General features: G+C 35.1%; 1 protein-coding gene across 2 annotated transcripts in view; it reads left to right on the forward strand.

Moving 5' to 3' along the window:
* ulk4 (unc-51 like kinase 4) overlaps window positions 1–17,919 on the forward strand; it is a 187,157-nt gene that overhangs the window by 104,923 nt on the left and 64,315 nt on the right. For both annotated transcript variants that reach the window (XM_042771992.1, XM_042771993.1), the window contains exon 31: window positions 5,911–5,959. In XM_042771992.1, coding sequence (XP_042627926.1) covers window positions 5,911–5,959 — 49 coding nt within the window. The remainder of the gene's footprint in view (window positions 1–5,910; window positions 5,960–17,919) is intronic.

A 17,919-nucleotide genomic window follows, 5' to 3' on the forward strand; every position in this document is an offset into this window, starting at 1 on the left:
GGGTGATTCTAGGTCAGCGGTTTGAATGTGACTCAATGGTGCTCTCTGCTGGTAGGGATTAGTAAGATGGCGGATCGAACACTTCCGGTGGCTTCACTGCCTGCTGGCAGTTTAGAACGCGATGAGCGATCCAGTCATATATAGATCAGTGGTTTAAAGCCAGATTAAACAGCACTGACAAACAGCAGAAACATTGTGCACGAGAGTCAGGACGCTTTTCAATCTACAAATCACCCTCATTTACTATGGATTTACTCTAGTAACTCTAACGTGTTGACATGTTGGTATTGTGGCAGAAAGGTTGGATATTCATATCAGTGATATGAATATCTATATATCTATATATTAGGGATGTGATGAGATCTGACTGGTCTCGCAAGAATGTACTGATATCCTTGCAAAACAATTTGCAGTTTACATTAGAGCTGCACAATTAATCGTTTAAAGGTTGCGATCTCGATTCAAACACCCACACAATCTTATTTGTGAATGACAATGATTCAGCTATGTCTATTATGACTGTTTCACATCGCGAATGTCAGTGGAGGGTGAGAACCATGTTTTGTCACTGCCCATGTGTATGAATAATTCATGCTGCTGCTGATCCAGAAAGAGCAACACAAACAGTCTTTTCAATCACACATCATTATTTTTTTTGTGATACAGACATTTAAATAACACAGGTACTGGGATAAAAGTTTATAGTTTGGGTATAAACACAATCTCTGCAGTAGCGATCAAAATGAAAGCATCTTAACACTTGTATGTATTGTAATGCTTTTCTCTTCTGCCAGCAGGTGGCAACAACTGCCTGTTTTTAAAAAAATAAGTATTTGTCATTGAATTATTCATTTAGGAGGTTGTGAATTGTGAATTGTGAAACAGGTCTTTATGAATTGAGACACTGACTTTTTGTTCAAATGAATATATTTTTTAAAGACATATGCATTCATATACAACAAACATTTTCTTCAGAATCGTGAGAGAATTGTGATCTCCAATTTATATATTAAAAAAAACATGATTCTCAATTTATCCAGAATCGTGCAGCTCTAGTTTACATTTACATTTACATTTAATCGTTTAGCAGATGCTTTTATCCAAAGCGACTTACAAATGAAAACAATAGAAGCAATCAGATCAACAAGAGAACAACAATGGTATACAAGTGCTATGACAAGTCTCAGTTAGTCTAGTACAGAACACGTAGCCAGGGTTTTTTTTTTTTTTTTTTTCAGAATCTGATAGAAAAGAAAAGAAAAGGTAAGTAATAGTAATAGTTGGTTAAGTGCAGGCGAAAAAGATGAGTCTTTAAATGTTTTTTGAAAATGAGTAAAGACTCAGCTGTTCAAATTGAGATCGGGAGGTCATGACAGGCTATATTAAAAACGTGAAACTGAGCGCCAGTCATAGTCGTGACTAAATTAGTGTGCTTGTTTACGATTATTAGGGTAATCTGCAGGAAGCGCAAAAAGACAATAAAGTGTGAGTTTATCTGTGCATCATGTATTCATTCAGATAAGAAAAAAATGAAGATGTTCTTAAGAATATATTTGAGAACTTAAGAGTTTTTCAAGAATTACACTTAAGAAGATTATTACGAACTTCGTGGAATTTATCTTAGGAAATTTCTTAACTTCTTTCTGAAGAAGATTTTCGTGAGTCTGGTCCCAAGATTGCGATATGGCTTAATGTGACGATTGAACTTCAAAAGGCTATGATTTCATTAAGTAAACATGAGCGATATACGTTTCAGAGTCTGGTGCTGTGCTGCTATTTTTGCCGTTCTGAAATTGCCTCCTGCTGGTAGAAAATGAATTTGCATTTTCAATAAGCCTGTTTTCTTGCAATAACGGAGGCTGCAGTATCAGGACCACATTTAGGACCCTATAGTTTTTGTTTTTGTTTGTTTGTTTGTTTTCTTTTCTTTATTATTATTTTTCTTTATTTATTGTTTTTGTATTTATGTATCTATTAGCAGTTAATACTATTTTATAGAACTTGCTATTCAATTCTGTATATTGTTTTTGTTCAGACCAATGTGAAAATCAACCCTTCTTTTTACCCTGCAAGCACGGAGAGCTGTAAATTTGAACTAGTGGATCGATAAGAAAATAATGCATTTTATAAAAAATTATAAAAATGGTTTAAAGGCTGAAATGTGAAGTGTATCATTTTATAAAACTTTGATTTTGTGAAAACTTGTATCTGAACCTTAAATCATGATTTTTACAGTCATTTTACAATTTAATGTTACTATAGACATTGCCCTACCCCACTTGTATGGTTGTGATTTTATTTGTGCAGGTCTTAAAAATGTCTTAAAAAGTCTAGAATTTGAGCTTAAAAATCCTGCAGAAACCTTGTTAAGCACTTAATCAGCATATTCAAATTATTTATGTCTGAAGGATCAATTGACACTGAAGGTTTTTTGTTATTATTATTATTAATTTCTACTGTATTTTTGCTAATTCAAAGCTAATTTCATGGGGTCTAACAAAATAACATTGCTGTTGCTGTCCCTGTTTCTGGTTGTGTGTGTGTTTTATTATTATTATTCATTTATTTATTTTATTTATTTATTTTACCCAATTCCTTCAAAATACACAATTTTTTTTGCACAGTAAAGCCTGTTTTTAACTTAGAAAATTCCCTAAATCCCAGGCTGTGAGCTGTGCTGACTTTCAGGCACAAAGAGGATAATTCTTTCTCTACCTGTGGCTTTGGGTTCATATAACAAGAATTCCACAAGTTAGTGGGAGATTTACTCATACAGACCTCTGCATTCACCTTATCTCAGGTACTGAGCAGTTCTCGCTCTTTCTCACTCAAAGAAACTGTATCCTCCATAGAGGACACACTCAGGGGAGAATGGCCAAATAACTCTATGGCAATATGTCATATATCACTGTATTGACTAGGAAGGGCACAGTACTGTAAGTATTCCAAATGTGACCCTTCAGCTAATTTCATTTTATCTGTCTGTCCTTTTCTCAGATTGTGGCATTCTGCTCTACGCACCTTTTGCATGTGGTAATTGACTGTGAATTAAAGACCTTAATTAATAAGTGAACATTACAAGTCACATTCAATAAAGGCTTCCATTACTCCTCTGAGCCAGGCTTTCTGGAGCATTCTCTTGCTGTATTTCAAAACCTAGTGAGTTCCCTATCTAGACAGCATTTTGGCCATTTCGAACATTACATTCAAACCAAATGGACTGTCTACCAAGACGTTTTTGAAGGTTCTATTCAAATGAAGTGAGTCCAGTGAGTAGCCACAGCGTAGTCAGCAGTTTTGGACATCATAATTATATACAGTCCAAGTGAGCTGTCTATCATCTCAGCAGTTTCATGCATCTTATAGACATGTATGTACATTCTATTTAAATGATTTAAACGTTAGTGAACTGCCTACCTAGTCAGCATTTTTAGGTGTAACCATATTTGGTTACTAAACTGTTTGATTTACTAAACTAAATAAGCACATTTTAGTAAAGACACACTTTCAACATGATTCATTTTTGCCCATTATATTTATGTTTAAACATTTAATTAGTAAAGTTTGAACTTGATGTCTATAGCGTTTTTGAGCATCATAGATGTGTTCAAAGTATTCAGTTTGGACTTAGTAAACTACCTGCCTAGACAGCCTTTTTAGACATTGTAGACACATCAAAAAATTAATTCAAATGTTCTGAACCTAGTGAGCTGCCTACTTGTACAGTTACTTTTGACAGTCATAGTCACACACCGAAGACCCTAATAAGTTGAGTAAACTTGTTCCCTCAGTTAAACTGAGTAATGGGGAATCCCAAAATTCACTTAACTTACTGCTCTTGAGCACTCTACTTTTTTTTTTTTTTTTTTTTTTACTTTTATGTTCACTTTACTGTAAAAAATGGAACGAGGTATTTACTTAAAATATATATATATATATATATATATATATATGGTAACAATATTACACATAGTATTTTTGGGTCGATTTTTTTTTTTAATGGAATTAAAATGGAATTGCCATCACAATCATGCATTGCTTAAACACATTAGAAATGCATACAATGTTGATAACATGTAATGCATTTTATGTTATCTCCAATGAGTCTCATAGTAACTAACCTTTATTTGCTCTAAAAAGTTCAACAGGGATAGACCAAGAAGCCCACTTTTGGCTTTAAATGGGTTCATGAACTGTGTACTGTGTCTGACAAGGTTTTTATAGAACTCCTGCTTTAGGTTTTGCCAGTAATTCTGTTAAAAACCATGGAGACCTGGGGGGACACAAGATCTACAGCTAAACCATGGCTATAATTGAAAATTGCAAACATATTGGAAGGTAGATCAACTACATCTAGCTAATAAGATCTAGTTCTCTCCGTAGCTACTTATTATTGATGAGTGTGAAGATGGCAATGTTTACTAACTAGTAAACATCACCAACTGGTCTCGGCAGTAGCAGCCATATTCATTCTTGTAACTTGATTAACCTATGGTTAAGATTTAAGCAAATACATTTACAGTTTACAAGTTGTACTTCACTTCAGTAGAGCCAGCAACAGATGAGATGAAGAGAGACCCACCTTTTGTAAATATTTTCCAAGCAGTGCAGTAGTTGTCTTGTTGCCAGGCAGAGCAGCTGGCACAGCCAATCACATTTAATAAAGCCATTTTAATAAATTAGGATTTTGAGTTCACAACACTTGGAATTTAAGTTAACATATTTTATAGGAAACTAAGTCAAACTTAAACAAAAATTTAAGTAATGTTACTCATGATTACTTAAGTAAAGACAACATTTGGGATTACTGTGCCTTTGAATGTTCTTTTAAAAAAGTGAACTGCCTACATAAACAGCATTTTTGGGCATCATAGATGTGTTTAAATATTACAGTCTAATGATTTGAACTGTCCCTCTTGACAGTATCATTTGATTCAGTTTTAAAAAAATTGTTAATGGTTGAACATCACATACAATTTAATTTTATTGTAAAATACTGTCAAATGTATGGTTTTGCATGTACAGTATTATTTACCATGTCATTAGAGTGGGATGCACTAATTATTTATTAATTATTATTTAATAATTTATTCATTCATTATTTTTTTATCAGTAATGTACATTTAGCCATTTGTGTTACATTTTCTGTTATTTAGTTAATTTTTATAGTATTATTTTATTATCATGTGCTACCATTTACAGTCAACTCTGATTCATCCTGTGGCTTTCTATTTTCCCATCTTTTATTATTATGGTTGTTAGCAGTCCATTTTAAAGCAAAAAGCGTAGTTAGGTAATAATTAGGTAACATGGTATATTAACATAATGTCGCTTAATGAAGTTTGTAAAATATGCAGGCATCCGTATGCCATCCCATAATACCTGAAACAGTATCACTATATGGTTACAGTAAATTTCTGGCAACCACAGCTTTTTCGGGCATCATAAGCATTTTTAAATATGTGAGCCTAGTGGAGCTTCACTCTTGACTGAATGTTTGATCATTATAATCTAATAATCTTATTCTGTGTTTCCCAAAAAATGCTGTCTAGGTAGGCAGCTCACTAGGTTTGTACACACAGGCCCTCTGTTTCTCACTCTTAATAAATTGTTGTGTGTTTTCCATCTGACTTTCTCCCTCCATCAATCTCTCACTCTTTCATCCTTTCAGCAGCATTCTTTCTCTTTCTTTTTCACTCGTCACTGGATTAGTCAAAGGTCATTTTCCTAGCTGACTGATCTTGGCACGATGGAGCGTTCACACCTCAGCGGTCCCGTTCAGTGCCAAAACCCAAATGCACGCACAAGTGTCACACTAATGAAGATGGAACATGGGCCTAGTGCCATAAAGTAAATGTGTGTGTCACAAGCTAAATGTGTGTATTTGTGTGTGTGTGTTTTCCCCAACAGGCTTGTTAGAGAGAGCCGTCTCCTGCCTGCTATCTTTCAAGTCATAGAGGTAAGTGTGCTTCTGAGCCTTCTGGTTTCCTCACTGTCTGTTTGCTTGATTCATTTATTGCCTTTGGGTATTGTACTCTGACTTCGGTAAGCAATGGAATTAGCAGAAAATTATGAGCTTTATGAAAATCAGAAAAAAAACTATGTTGGAGACATTAGCCCTGTTGCAGAAATGCATCAAAGTATTTAAGGCAAAGGAATAGATTGGTAGAGTTTTATCAGTCCTAGACGGACTTTCACTGTTTTGGTTATTTTAAAGGCATAATTAAATCAAAGATGAACTTAGTTGTTTACTGACTCCCATTTCATTCTAAACTTTTACGCTGTAAATGTATTTATTTACTTACTTCCTTACTTCCTTATTTGGAAGCATCTTCTCACAGTTATTTTCCTTATAATCGTCATTGTCATAGTGACCATGGCTTTCAAGCTCCAAAAAGGACCAATAAATCCTCAAAAATAAAAAAATAAAAAAACTAGTGTGCTGCAGTACAAACCTTCTAAAACCATATGATAGGTTTTGTAAGAAATAGCAGAGAATTAAATCATTGAAAAAATAAATAAATATATCTTCACTGCATCTCCTTCACAAAAAAAAAAAAAACAGAAATGGGATTTTAGAATCTTAATGCTTATGCTTCAATGGAGGGGGAAATTATCAGAAAATAATGACACTATTTCCGTCTACCACAAAATGGATGAATAGAAGTTTCTATTAAAAATGAAACAAAGGAATCAATTATTAATTTATTAATTCCAGAATAAATGTCTTATTAAATCGCATTTCGAATTGACAAATAGACATTTCTGAAACTGCTTAATTCATGTTTAAAGCATTTAATTCAATTTAACAATAAAAGTTCTAATACATTTCCTTTCCAAACTGACAAATACAACTGCCAAACAAAAGCTTTTGAAACACTTTACTGTGACTTTTGATTAATTTAATGCATTCTTGTTGAAAAAAATTATTTTATAAAAACAAATCATACTGACCTCAAAGGTTTGAATGACAGTGTATTTTATGTGTTTATTTAATTCTGATTCAAAATGTTAGTTAAATGTAACAATAACCAAATATATAGAGTATTATTTGCACACGAGGAGCGAATGAACATTCAGCTGACACTACACAATGACACACACAATGGCTGTCAGCAAAGCAAATGTTAAAAGGAGATTTTAGTCCACATACTTTCTTAACCAACATTACATGAAATTCAACTACATAAAAGCATCAGCGAGTGAGGTGAAATGAGATGTCTTTGACTTTACAAAAAAAAAAAATAATAATAATAATAATCGTAGATTCCAGGTTTGGAACAACATTATGGTGAGTACATGATGACAGAGATCAGAGATTTCCAGGGTTCCTACACAATTTGGAGAAGTATGGAAGTAATTTCCAGGTCTGGAAAAGTATGGAAAAAAGAAAGCAGATTATGGAAAAATATTTGCATTTCCAGACTTGTGCCCCTATTTAGTTTTCTTTAATAGAAAATATATTTTTAATGAAAATAAATTTGTCATACAAGAAGTGTGTTTTGGCATCTTTGCAAAAATAATAAATATATACAGACTTTCGTGTGTGCACATGAAACCATTAAACTTAGCATATAGGACAGTGCACACTGACCCATCTATTGTGCCATCAGCCCATTTCGTGGTGCGGTTTCTTGGCTGCCACAGAGTAGGCGATGTGTTAAAGCAGAGATAAGGCCTTGAAATATAACATAAAGAAAGCCAAATTTTTAACACTTTTTTTTAACAGTTCCAGTCTTTTATAGACCATTGAACTTGTCAAACAGAACAATGCACACAGCTGTATTGTGCTGTCAGCCCATTTCGTGTCATGGTTTATCTGCCGCCACAGAGCATGTTTAAAATTAGACATTAGGCCTTGATAGTAGAGGTACTACCCTAAGGAAAGCCTAATTTTGAGCAAATACATCTCTGTTAATCCATGTGCATCCACGCTCTCGTTTTCTTTATAGTAAGATGGCATTGACGCACAAAGAAAACTATAGTATATAAAACTAGAAAATGTAATGCGTAAGCACACAGAAAATCCCTTTCTTTAGTACATGCAAAAGTCTGTATGCAAGAAAACCAATGAAAACCCCCATAGAAAATAAAAATATTTACAGATGACTGTACTATATACCAAATATAATGTTGAAAATAATGCTGTATGAACCATGTATGTTAAATATGGCCTGAAAACCTACTAAGAGTAAATTTGAGTCTGGAAAAGTATGGAATTTTGAAATGTGTAGGAACCCTGGATTTCATTTTTGGATGACCTAATCCTTTAACAAAACATGATAAAGTATTTTATAGGTGTAAAAATACTGGCAAATTTAGCCATATACATGATGTGTGCATATGTTTGTGTGTAACAGTCAGACCTTTCCCTCTGAGCATGTTCACATCCTACTATCCATTGAGTTATTATGTAAATGAGGCAGTAGGGGTCTGACCTATCAGAGTGCAATGTGTAATTGGGTTTGCAGAGTTAATGGAGTGTGGATGTGAGGCCCTGTTCAACAGCACGTTACATTCTCATTAGTGGACCCTACATCGACTGTTAACAGTCAACATACCCCACCTCCTCGAAAACTCACAAACACACATACATACTTATTTCCAATAGGCCAATCTAAATGGCAGAGCTGAGAAAAAAAAAATGCTTTAGATTTTTTTTTTTTCTTACAAATTTTGAAGCTTTCTGATAAATGGACATTGTTGAGCTGCCCAGCAGCAATCCAGAGCCAACAGATTTTCAAGAAGTATCTCATGATTGATCCTTTGACGTTCCCATTACCTGAAGTGAAAAATTACCATTGCATTGCAACCACTTTTCAAGGTTAATGTAAGCCTTAGTCCCAAAGTGTCTCTTGCACTGTAATTTAATTTTCCAAAGGATATGCTTTCCCATGCCAAGCCAACCAAATAAAACCACAGTCTAAGTATTTGATCATAGGGCATTTTATATGCAAAAATTATACAATGATATAATTTGATACAATGATACACGATACAATTATTAGCCAAAAAAAGAGGACACAACATTTTACAATAAGGTCCCAATAGTTAAAGTTCACATGAAATCAAAATTGACACCATTTCCTTTGTTACTGCATATTGCTAGTCTTGCCCACATTGCTAGTTACCACACATTGCTAGTCTAATCCACCAGGGGGAAAAGGCCTTGGTAATTTACTTCTGCTATAGAATGGCATTCCTTCTCTGATGATGTCAATTTGATGACTTTGACTAAATATATTTAACCACTCCCCTTCAACCATTAGTTTGCTTCCAGCGAGAGGTGTGCTAAAATAAACCCTCACCCTCTATTTAGTTTGAAATACATCATAATATTGAAGTCAGTAGCAACTTCCAGTTCAAACTTAAGCATTAGTTATTGTATTAACTAAAATTAACTAACAATAAAAAATGCATTTGTTGCAATATTCATTATAGTTATTCATGCAATATATGTGATTACTTAATAAAAATACAACTGTTTTATGTTAGCTCAGATCCATTAACATTAACAACGTAAATTAACAATAAGTAAGGGATAATGTATATCCAGTTGGTTGTTCTCGCAGAATAAACCCCGACAGGGTGATCAGGACCCTGACGCAAATCCCGCTTATTACACGGCTACTTGTCACATAAGTAAATAATTAGATGCTAAATATTGATTTGAGTTGAAATATTTGAACGCAAAGCTTCCGTAAAGACAGCAGCAAATTCAAACTTAATGGACATTTAAGGGAAACGGTGCAGTCAAACCATGTATTACACAACATTTCACCACAAAATAATTAAGGCAATAAAAGAATTAAGACGAAAATGTTTTAAAACCTTGCCAGTTTGTTAGTTCCCTTATAATCCATTACAGCGTACAAAACAATCGTAGCAAAATGGCAGCAGCTGGGTTTGTATGAAACGAGAGCGAAATCCGCGATACCAGGATGACACAATTAAACAATTGTACACCATTTTGAATCGAGTTTTAATATTTTATTAGCTAAACAAACGCAAAGCTTCCACCAAGATAAAAAATAATTCAAGCAAGAGTACAGTGCCAACTGCTGTTACCCGGATGAGCCTGTGTTATTAGCTTTTACAGGTTGTTATCCAGGGATAACATACCTCGGAATGTTGTGACTGACCAATCAGAATCAAGTATTCGACAGAGCTGTGTAATAACAAGGATTAAGATATGCTGTATTTTTCACTATTAGTTTTTGTCAACTAATGTAAACAAATGGAGCTTTATTGTAAAGTGTTTCCAATATTATTACTATGTAAAGTTAAACATTATGCATGAAAACATGAATACAATATTACAACTGAAAGTTGAAATCAGTGGCGCACCTCCTCACTATGATCTTGTCAGTCAGAATATTCAGTAGTCTCGCTCTTCAGCTTCTTTTCCCGCAGTGTTCTGCAGTGAGCTGATTGCACTTCTGTTATCTTCATTTACCTGGTTTCTTTTCTCTTTCTTTTCTCTTTGGTCTGTACTCACAGTTGCTGCAGTTGTGCCGATGTGGTGGGCTCATCTCAGACCTGTAACGTTCATCTGTGCTTGTCTTTTTTCTCGCAGCTATAGCGTCTGCTTTGGAAATTCCCTCAGCAGTTAAGCCCTATTTTATTTGGTCAGTTGCTATTGTCTGGCAGGAGATTCAATCAAACAGCATGAGAGGATCATTCAGGTTTAATATCTGGAGAGAAAATTCATTTCAAAGCGTGCACATTTTCAAATTGATAAATTCATTAAATTCTTGTTCCACCTCGGCAGATAATTTATGAACTATTTGGGAAGGATGTGCTGATATAAAATTCTGGCCATTATTGATTACAAGGTCATTAGTCATGCTCATTAAGACAGGTTTTAGTATTTCTAGTTCTCATACCTGAAATTAGGTTTTGTGTGTGTGTTTTCTTCAAGGTTTGCTGTGTAGAGAAAATGTTTTCTTGTGAATAGTTACAACTAAAGGTCTACAGCTGAATGCCTGCGTCTCCTTTAGCTATGACTGTATTCATGCTACGGAACAGCCTTTAGTCACTCGAAATGGTTTTTACATGCACAGCCATTCAAAGGTTTGAGGCTAGTGAGATTTTATTTTTTTAAGAAATACTTTTTTGCTCTGCAAAAATGCATTAAATTGATCATAAGTAATAGTAAAAACCTTTACATTGTTACACATTTCAAAGAAAAGGTTTTCTTTTGATCTTTCTGCTCATAAAACAATCTGAAAATTGATCTGATTTCCACAAAAAAAAAAAAAAAAAAAAATCAAGCAGCTCCACCATTTTCAACTGATATGTTTTTGTTATTTCTTGAACACCAAATTAGCATTTTCGAATGATTTCTGAAGGATCATGTGACACTGAAGTAATGGCTGTTGAAAATTCATTGCCATTATAGACTTAAATCTTAAAATATATTAAAATTTAGGGATGTAACGATTCACTGAACTCACGATGCAATTTTATCCTTTTTTTTTTAGATTTCAGAAAAATTATAAATGAAAAATGGTCCTTTTATTTTTGCTTGGACAAAATTATGCACATTTCTTTTGTGAAATTGAAACATGTAAAATAGCTAAACTAAATTGAAATTTTAAAACAAACCCCAAATTAAATAAATAAGACTTCATATATTAAAAAAAAAAAAAAAATGAATAAATCGCTTCAAAATAAACAAAGGATTTGCCGGTGCTCTTTCCATTCAAAATTAGAAGTAACCACTGCACTTTAATCATGATCAAAACAAAGATGCTGAATACATGCAGCATGAGCAGTTTTTATCTAAAACAGATTGCATAATTTGAAATTTTAAACAAAAATAGAATGGTCTGACTTTAGTTTCGTGAAACTATACTACATAAAACATCTGCACGAAACAAAAACAGCAGACGGACTGAATAAGACCCATGCTGTGTCCCAATTCACCTACTTATACTATGCCATAAAAGTATATACTCTTTTTGTGAAGGAAAGGTTCATACTTTTGAGTTTGTAGCAGAATAGTAGGCAAGCTTTGGGACATACTACTTCATCATAACGGCGTCATTAATGTTAACATTACTCATATTTTGTTTAATTAAATTTCCTACAGTATTGGAGCGAAATGAAGAGGAACGTTGATCTGCCAGTTGTGGGTCTATCATGCCGAGAACTCTGCTCATATGTTTGCATAATGATGCATTTAAAAGTTAATGACCAAATGTATCATTATAAAGTTCAAAGTGTTGCTGCAGATGAAATATAATGTGGATAACATTATTAATTTTTTTTTTCAACAGGTTAGATATTATTTATCACTCTAACCACTTTCTCTACCTCTAGTTCTAATCGATTCCTTGTCCATTGCGCAATGTGTTGTGGGCAATATTAACCGTTAGAGTATGCACAGATCTGCACTTCGAATTTCTACTGGAAGTAGGTAAACCATCCGGGTACCTTTGGAATACTCATTTCAACATACTCTGATCTGGGACATACTAATTCTAATTTTGACATACTATTACTATTTTACTATTTAGGACGGATAGTATGCGAATTGGCACACAGCAACAGATTCACTCTCTGACAGCAGGTGGCGCTGATGGAACAGCAGCAATACAGCATTTCCTTGGTTACCATTGTAAACAAAGCAGTGCTGTGCTTAAAAATAATATGTAAATTTAATATGTATTATATGGAGGCAAGATATATATATATATATATATATATATATATATATATATATATATATATATATATATATATATATATATATCTTGCCTCCATATAATACAGGATGGTGGCAGGATGTACGTAACTAAGCAACTGAGCGTCTGTTAATGACGCAGTTCTGATGAAGTAGTATGTCCCAAAGCTTGCCTACTATTCTGCTACAAACTCAAAAGTATGAACCTTTTCTTCACAAAAAGAGTACATACTTTTATATACATATATAGATATATATAATGTAAAATTTATAATTGCTGCTATTCTGAACAGGTGTTTCATGTCATAGTATTATATTTATAGCATGGATTTTAGCACAGCTGGAATGCTGTATTGACCAATCAGAAGAAAAAATGGGAACTGTTTTATCAGTTAAGCTCACCCTTCTTTGTGTCTACTGGTCTCATGTTATACTTTCTTTCGAGGCCAAACTGAACTTGTTTCAACCGCTTGTTTCAATTAGAGTCTCTGAGTCTCAGTGTAATTCAGATACGGTCCATTCATCCTCATGAGCCCTGGGAGGACATGAAAAGAAGCTGAGGACTCTAAATAATGAACAAGAGATCACTAATGAACAAGTAGAGAGAGAGGTTTGTCTGACTTCTTTGGCCATCTTAGCAAGCTAGTGAGCCGTAAGAGATGTTAGCTACAGCCTCACATCACCTTTAATCCCAATCCCTCAATACTGCTGTGCTTCCAGTTCACAAACTGCCTCCACACAGAGGTTTGGGCCTGTTTGCTATAACAAGCGAAAGGATTACAGCTTACCAAACATTTGAATTGTGTTAATGCGCTGAGGTGAGTCTTCTTGGTGTAGCCCAAATACCAAAGCGCCTTATTGGTTGAAACTTTCAAGAAGAGAAAAATACTGATGACAGTTGTTTAACATATATCCATCCCATTCAGCTCTACTTAGATTATGCTAGGAATCAGTTCGCAATTATACAACTAGCATGTCAAACAGAGAGTCATGTGCAGTTTTCCCATGAAACTGTAAAACCCAGAGTTTATTTAAAGGGGTCATATGATGTTGCTAAAAATAACATTATTTTGTGTATTTGGTGTAATGAAATGTTTAAGCAGTTAAAGGTTCAAAAAACACATTATTTTCCACATACTGTAGATTATTGTTTCTCCTCTATGCTCCGCCTTCTGAAATGCGTAATTTTTTACAAAGCTCATCGTTCTGAAAAGCGAGGTGTGCTCTGATTGGCCAGCTATCCAGTGCGTTGTGATCGGCCAAATGTTTCAAGCGTCTGACGGATATGTTATGCCCCTCAATATATACTGTTATGGCGTGTCCCGGTCAGAACACCAGCATGACAGGAAAAAAACAATAAAACCCATTACAAATGAGGCAGTTGTTGCATCCAGTGGGGACATAATTACTGATTATAATGACTTATACTGTCTTTTTACGCATTGCGTTGCATATCGCACCGGTTAACATAAAACCATGTCTGCATTTGTGATTGGAGAAATGACAAACAACAAGTGCTACTCTACACTGCTCAAAATTTGCGTTTGAATCATCAAGGGCAAATCCTTAACATACGTAAACCTACTTGCATACCATGAGTCAGAAGCACCAGACTGTCCTTGCAAAGAGTGAGGAATGGCCAGCGGCTTGAGTGAGGAACAGTATGGGGCTTGAGGGGGCCATTTTAGGTGGGCGTGGACAAGTCTTAACTTTTATAAAGAATATCTCTTTGGATTTGAGACTTTAGTCTTTGCAACTTTACAGATCTTCTATGTGCACCAAGAGCTTGTAACACTCCAAAGAGAAAGGAAAAATTGAAATCGCATCTTATGACCCCTTTAAAAGAAAATCCTTATTTGACCGTCTTTACTCTTTACTTGAGTCACTTAAATAGCAAGGCAGCCATGAGCAATTCAAAGAAAGAAAGACCCTTTCAGTGTCATTGTATAGTATAATTGAGACAAAACTTAAAGAATGACTCCAACACTGCTTAGCTCACAGTTTGTACTGCCATGGCTTTCTGTTGAATGTGACCTGTCAGTATAGATCTGACAGGAAAAGAAACCATTGATGTTCTCAAGCCGAGATGTGCTCAGCCACACTTTCTGAGCATGAAATGTGCACTGAAAGCTTTTAGCTGTTCTTTTCAACCTAAGGAGCAGAAATTAAAGGTGGCTGTTTTTAATGTAGTAATAGAAGTGTAAGACAGCGTTCTGAATATTACCCCTTTAATGTAATGTGTTACCTCAAAGTTAAATATAATATGAAAAAAGGAAATATTTAATCTATAAAATTGGATTAGCAATACATTTTTCCCTAGTTATAGGAAACTGTTCAGAGGGACAACTGCCTTGTTAATGCATAGTTTGTCAGTATGCATACACTGTCACAATTGTAATTATTTGTTTAAAGGTGCTCTGGTTTGCAAGAAAATTACAGTAGTTAAGCTTGGTAATTGGAATGCTGATCCTGCTCCATAGAGGAAAAAAATTGTTTGAAATACCTGAGCAGCGTTATGCATTGGTTCCCAACCACATTCCTGGAGCCCCCCTCCAACACTGCATGTTTTCCATATCTCCTTTATCAAACACACCTGATCATCAGCTTATTAGTAGAGATCCAAGACCTGAAATGAGTGTGTCAGACAAAGGAGAGATGCATAATGTGCAGTGTTGCAGGAACGTGGTTGAGAACCACTGTATTAGAGAACATCCCAGTGCCGCCCACCCTGTTGAGAGCGGCGTTTAGATGAATATGTAAATGCATGCATGTTTAACACACAACAGCAATGTCAGCATTGATAAAACGGTTAAGAAAACATCTAATCATGATGTGGATATTTTTGTACCAGCTCTGCAATTTGACACTCAAGTTGCGGCACGTTTGTTTATATGCAATACGTTGCTGTCACTTTCAATTAGATTTACAACTTCAGTTTCTGAAAAAAAAAAACAGCTCTCCAGTTTGTTCATGTTTTTACTCATGTCTGACCTCAACAGACTGAACGGAAGAAATGAACCAGAGAGGATTTCCATGTCAGCAAATCACCACAGACCATATTAACCTCAAAGGTGTTTACCAGCTTGGAGAAGTTACATTTCTGGAAAGTTTGCTTTGGCAAACTGTTTCAAAGTCCCAAAACAAACTCCAAATGACGTCACACCAATTCTTTCTCTGATTTTGCTTAACGTATATAGGGGCCTTAATGGTTGTCTTTCTACAAATATAAGAGACCACCTTACACTGATGATGTGTAAAATCAGTGGTAAAAACTCCAGTACTACTGCTTTTGTTAAACAAGCTATTTTTAGCACTGATCCAATATTAAATGCTTCCTCATTGTCTCTCCTGCAGTTTGTAAGTGTCTGGGCTATATTAATGTATGGACTGAAGGTTCCTGATAAATGCACAATGACCCCTCCACTCCACCTCTCCCAAGTCTCCGTGCGGAAATAAAGTGAAAAAAAGTAATGATTCCAGGCCTCGAAAATTCTTGCACAGCCTGTGGAGGGGCTCTGAGATTCCCCTGGGACAGACATACCCTTTTCTATCTGTCTGTCAGCCAGTAGAGTTGGCCAGACTCCTCTCTCTCTATCTCTCTTTCTCTCCCAAGCCTCACCCAGACCTCTAATTAAAACCCCCATCGATTTTTTTTCCCTCCTTCTTCTGCCGCCTTTCTGCTTTTCTTTGTCTGTTTATCATGTTTTTAATCGGCCCCTGGACCTGAGCTCACTGCAGGATTAGACAGTGTCTTTGACCCTAGAGTCGAAAGACCCAGACAACACCGTCCTGACACCTCCGGCCTTACCCGGCTCCCCCAGTTGGCCTCACCCAGCCTTGGGTGTCCGGCCTTGGGGAGAGATGAGAAGGGCAGAGGCTTGGCTCTATCTGATAGCACCTCTGCCCTCTCTGGTTAGGTTCACTCTCCACTCTTGAAAATAGATGCTACACAAAAGTGGAATTGATGATCTGCACTTTTTCCTGTTGCTGTTTTTTGTAGCTGGCAGTGTTTGTCTTACTGAAAGTGTTTTAGTGCCTTGGATTTCCGCACTAAGCAACAAAAAGGCTGCTACAGCGATAATACCATGGTTAAGGGGAATAATTTGGCACAACATGGTGTAAAATTGCTAACTACTTATTTACTAAAATGACCAAAATTACTAACTTTGAGGAAATCACTGTACTACACAGTCTTGAGTGGCTTATTTTCTTTACAAAAAAAAAAAAGAAAGGGTGGGGGGTAGAACTTTAATAGACCACTTTAGACATTCCGCTGATTATAAGTAACTTTGCAACTACATGTCAACTACCATTCATTCGAGTATTAGCAGAATTCAAACTTATATTATGTTCTTGCTTATGTTCTTCATTCATTAAATGCATGTCTTGAATGAATGGGCTTTGCATAGCTCAAATTCACTGAAAATATCAAAACATTAGTGTATACTGTGTACTGAATCAATACACTGTTGTTAAGCGCCAGTGAGCAATAAAGCATGGTTTAAACCTTTACAGCAAATGCTGGTGCACCATCCCAGTAGAAAAGTGCAGAGTCAAAAGTTAGCTCGCCACCATTGCTCCGTCAGCCCTGGTGCATTGCTTGTGTCACATGTGTATGTGTGCAGATACGTCTGCCTGTGTACCTGAGATGAGTCTCATTCTCTGATAAACTGTAAATCATATATTCTTTGAGGAATTTGTTTTTCACAGTAAAGTTTTATTTTTTTCTGCTCAACGTATTACAGAATGTCTATATTTGCTTCTCATTCTTTTTCAAATGTAATCCATACACTTAACCTTGCATACCTCTATCATACCATCATACCTCTGTGTATCTGAATAAAATAAAAAAATAAAAAACATAAACCGCTTGACTATTTTTTCTGCCTTTCTTTCATAGATAACAGCAATAATTATTTTATAGCATTAGAAATAGCCTACTACTGTAACTAAAGAGCTTTCGCATATTGGAGGACTAACCAATACAGATAGCTAAAAAATGGTAATTACCAATTAATTTTGGTAATTACTAATACTGTTAGTTTAGAGCAGCAGTGGCACAAACCTTACAAAATTGGTAAACCTTACATAAATTTGTTTTAATAAATGTGTTAATCACTGTAGGCAATATAGTTTAAATCTCTAGATCAAAAATGAAAATAATACAGATAATTAGGACGAATAAAATCACAGTGAAGTTCTGCAGGAACACTTTGATCACAGGCAGTCTC

Source organism: Cyprinus carpio, chromosome A16, assembly GCF_018340385.1.
Source record: "Cyprinus carpio isolate SPL01 chromosome A16, ASM1834038v1, whole genome shotgun sequence".
Classification (NCBI taxonomy): domain Eukaryota; kingdom Metazoa; phylum Chordata; class Actinopteri; order Cypriniformes; family Cyprinidae; genus Cyprinus; species Cyprinus carpio.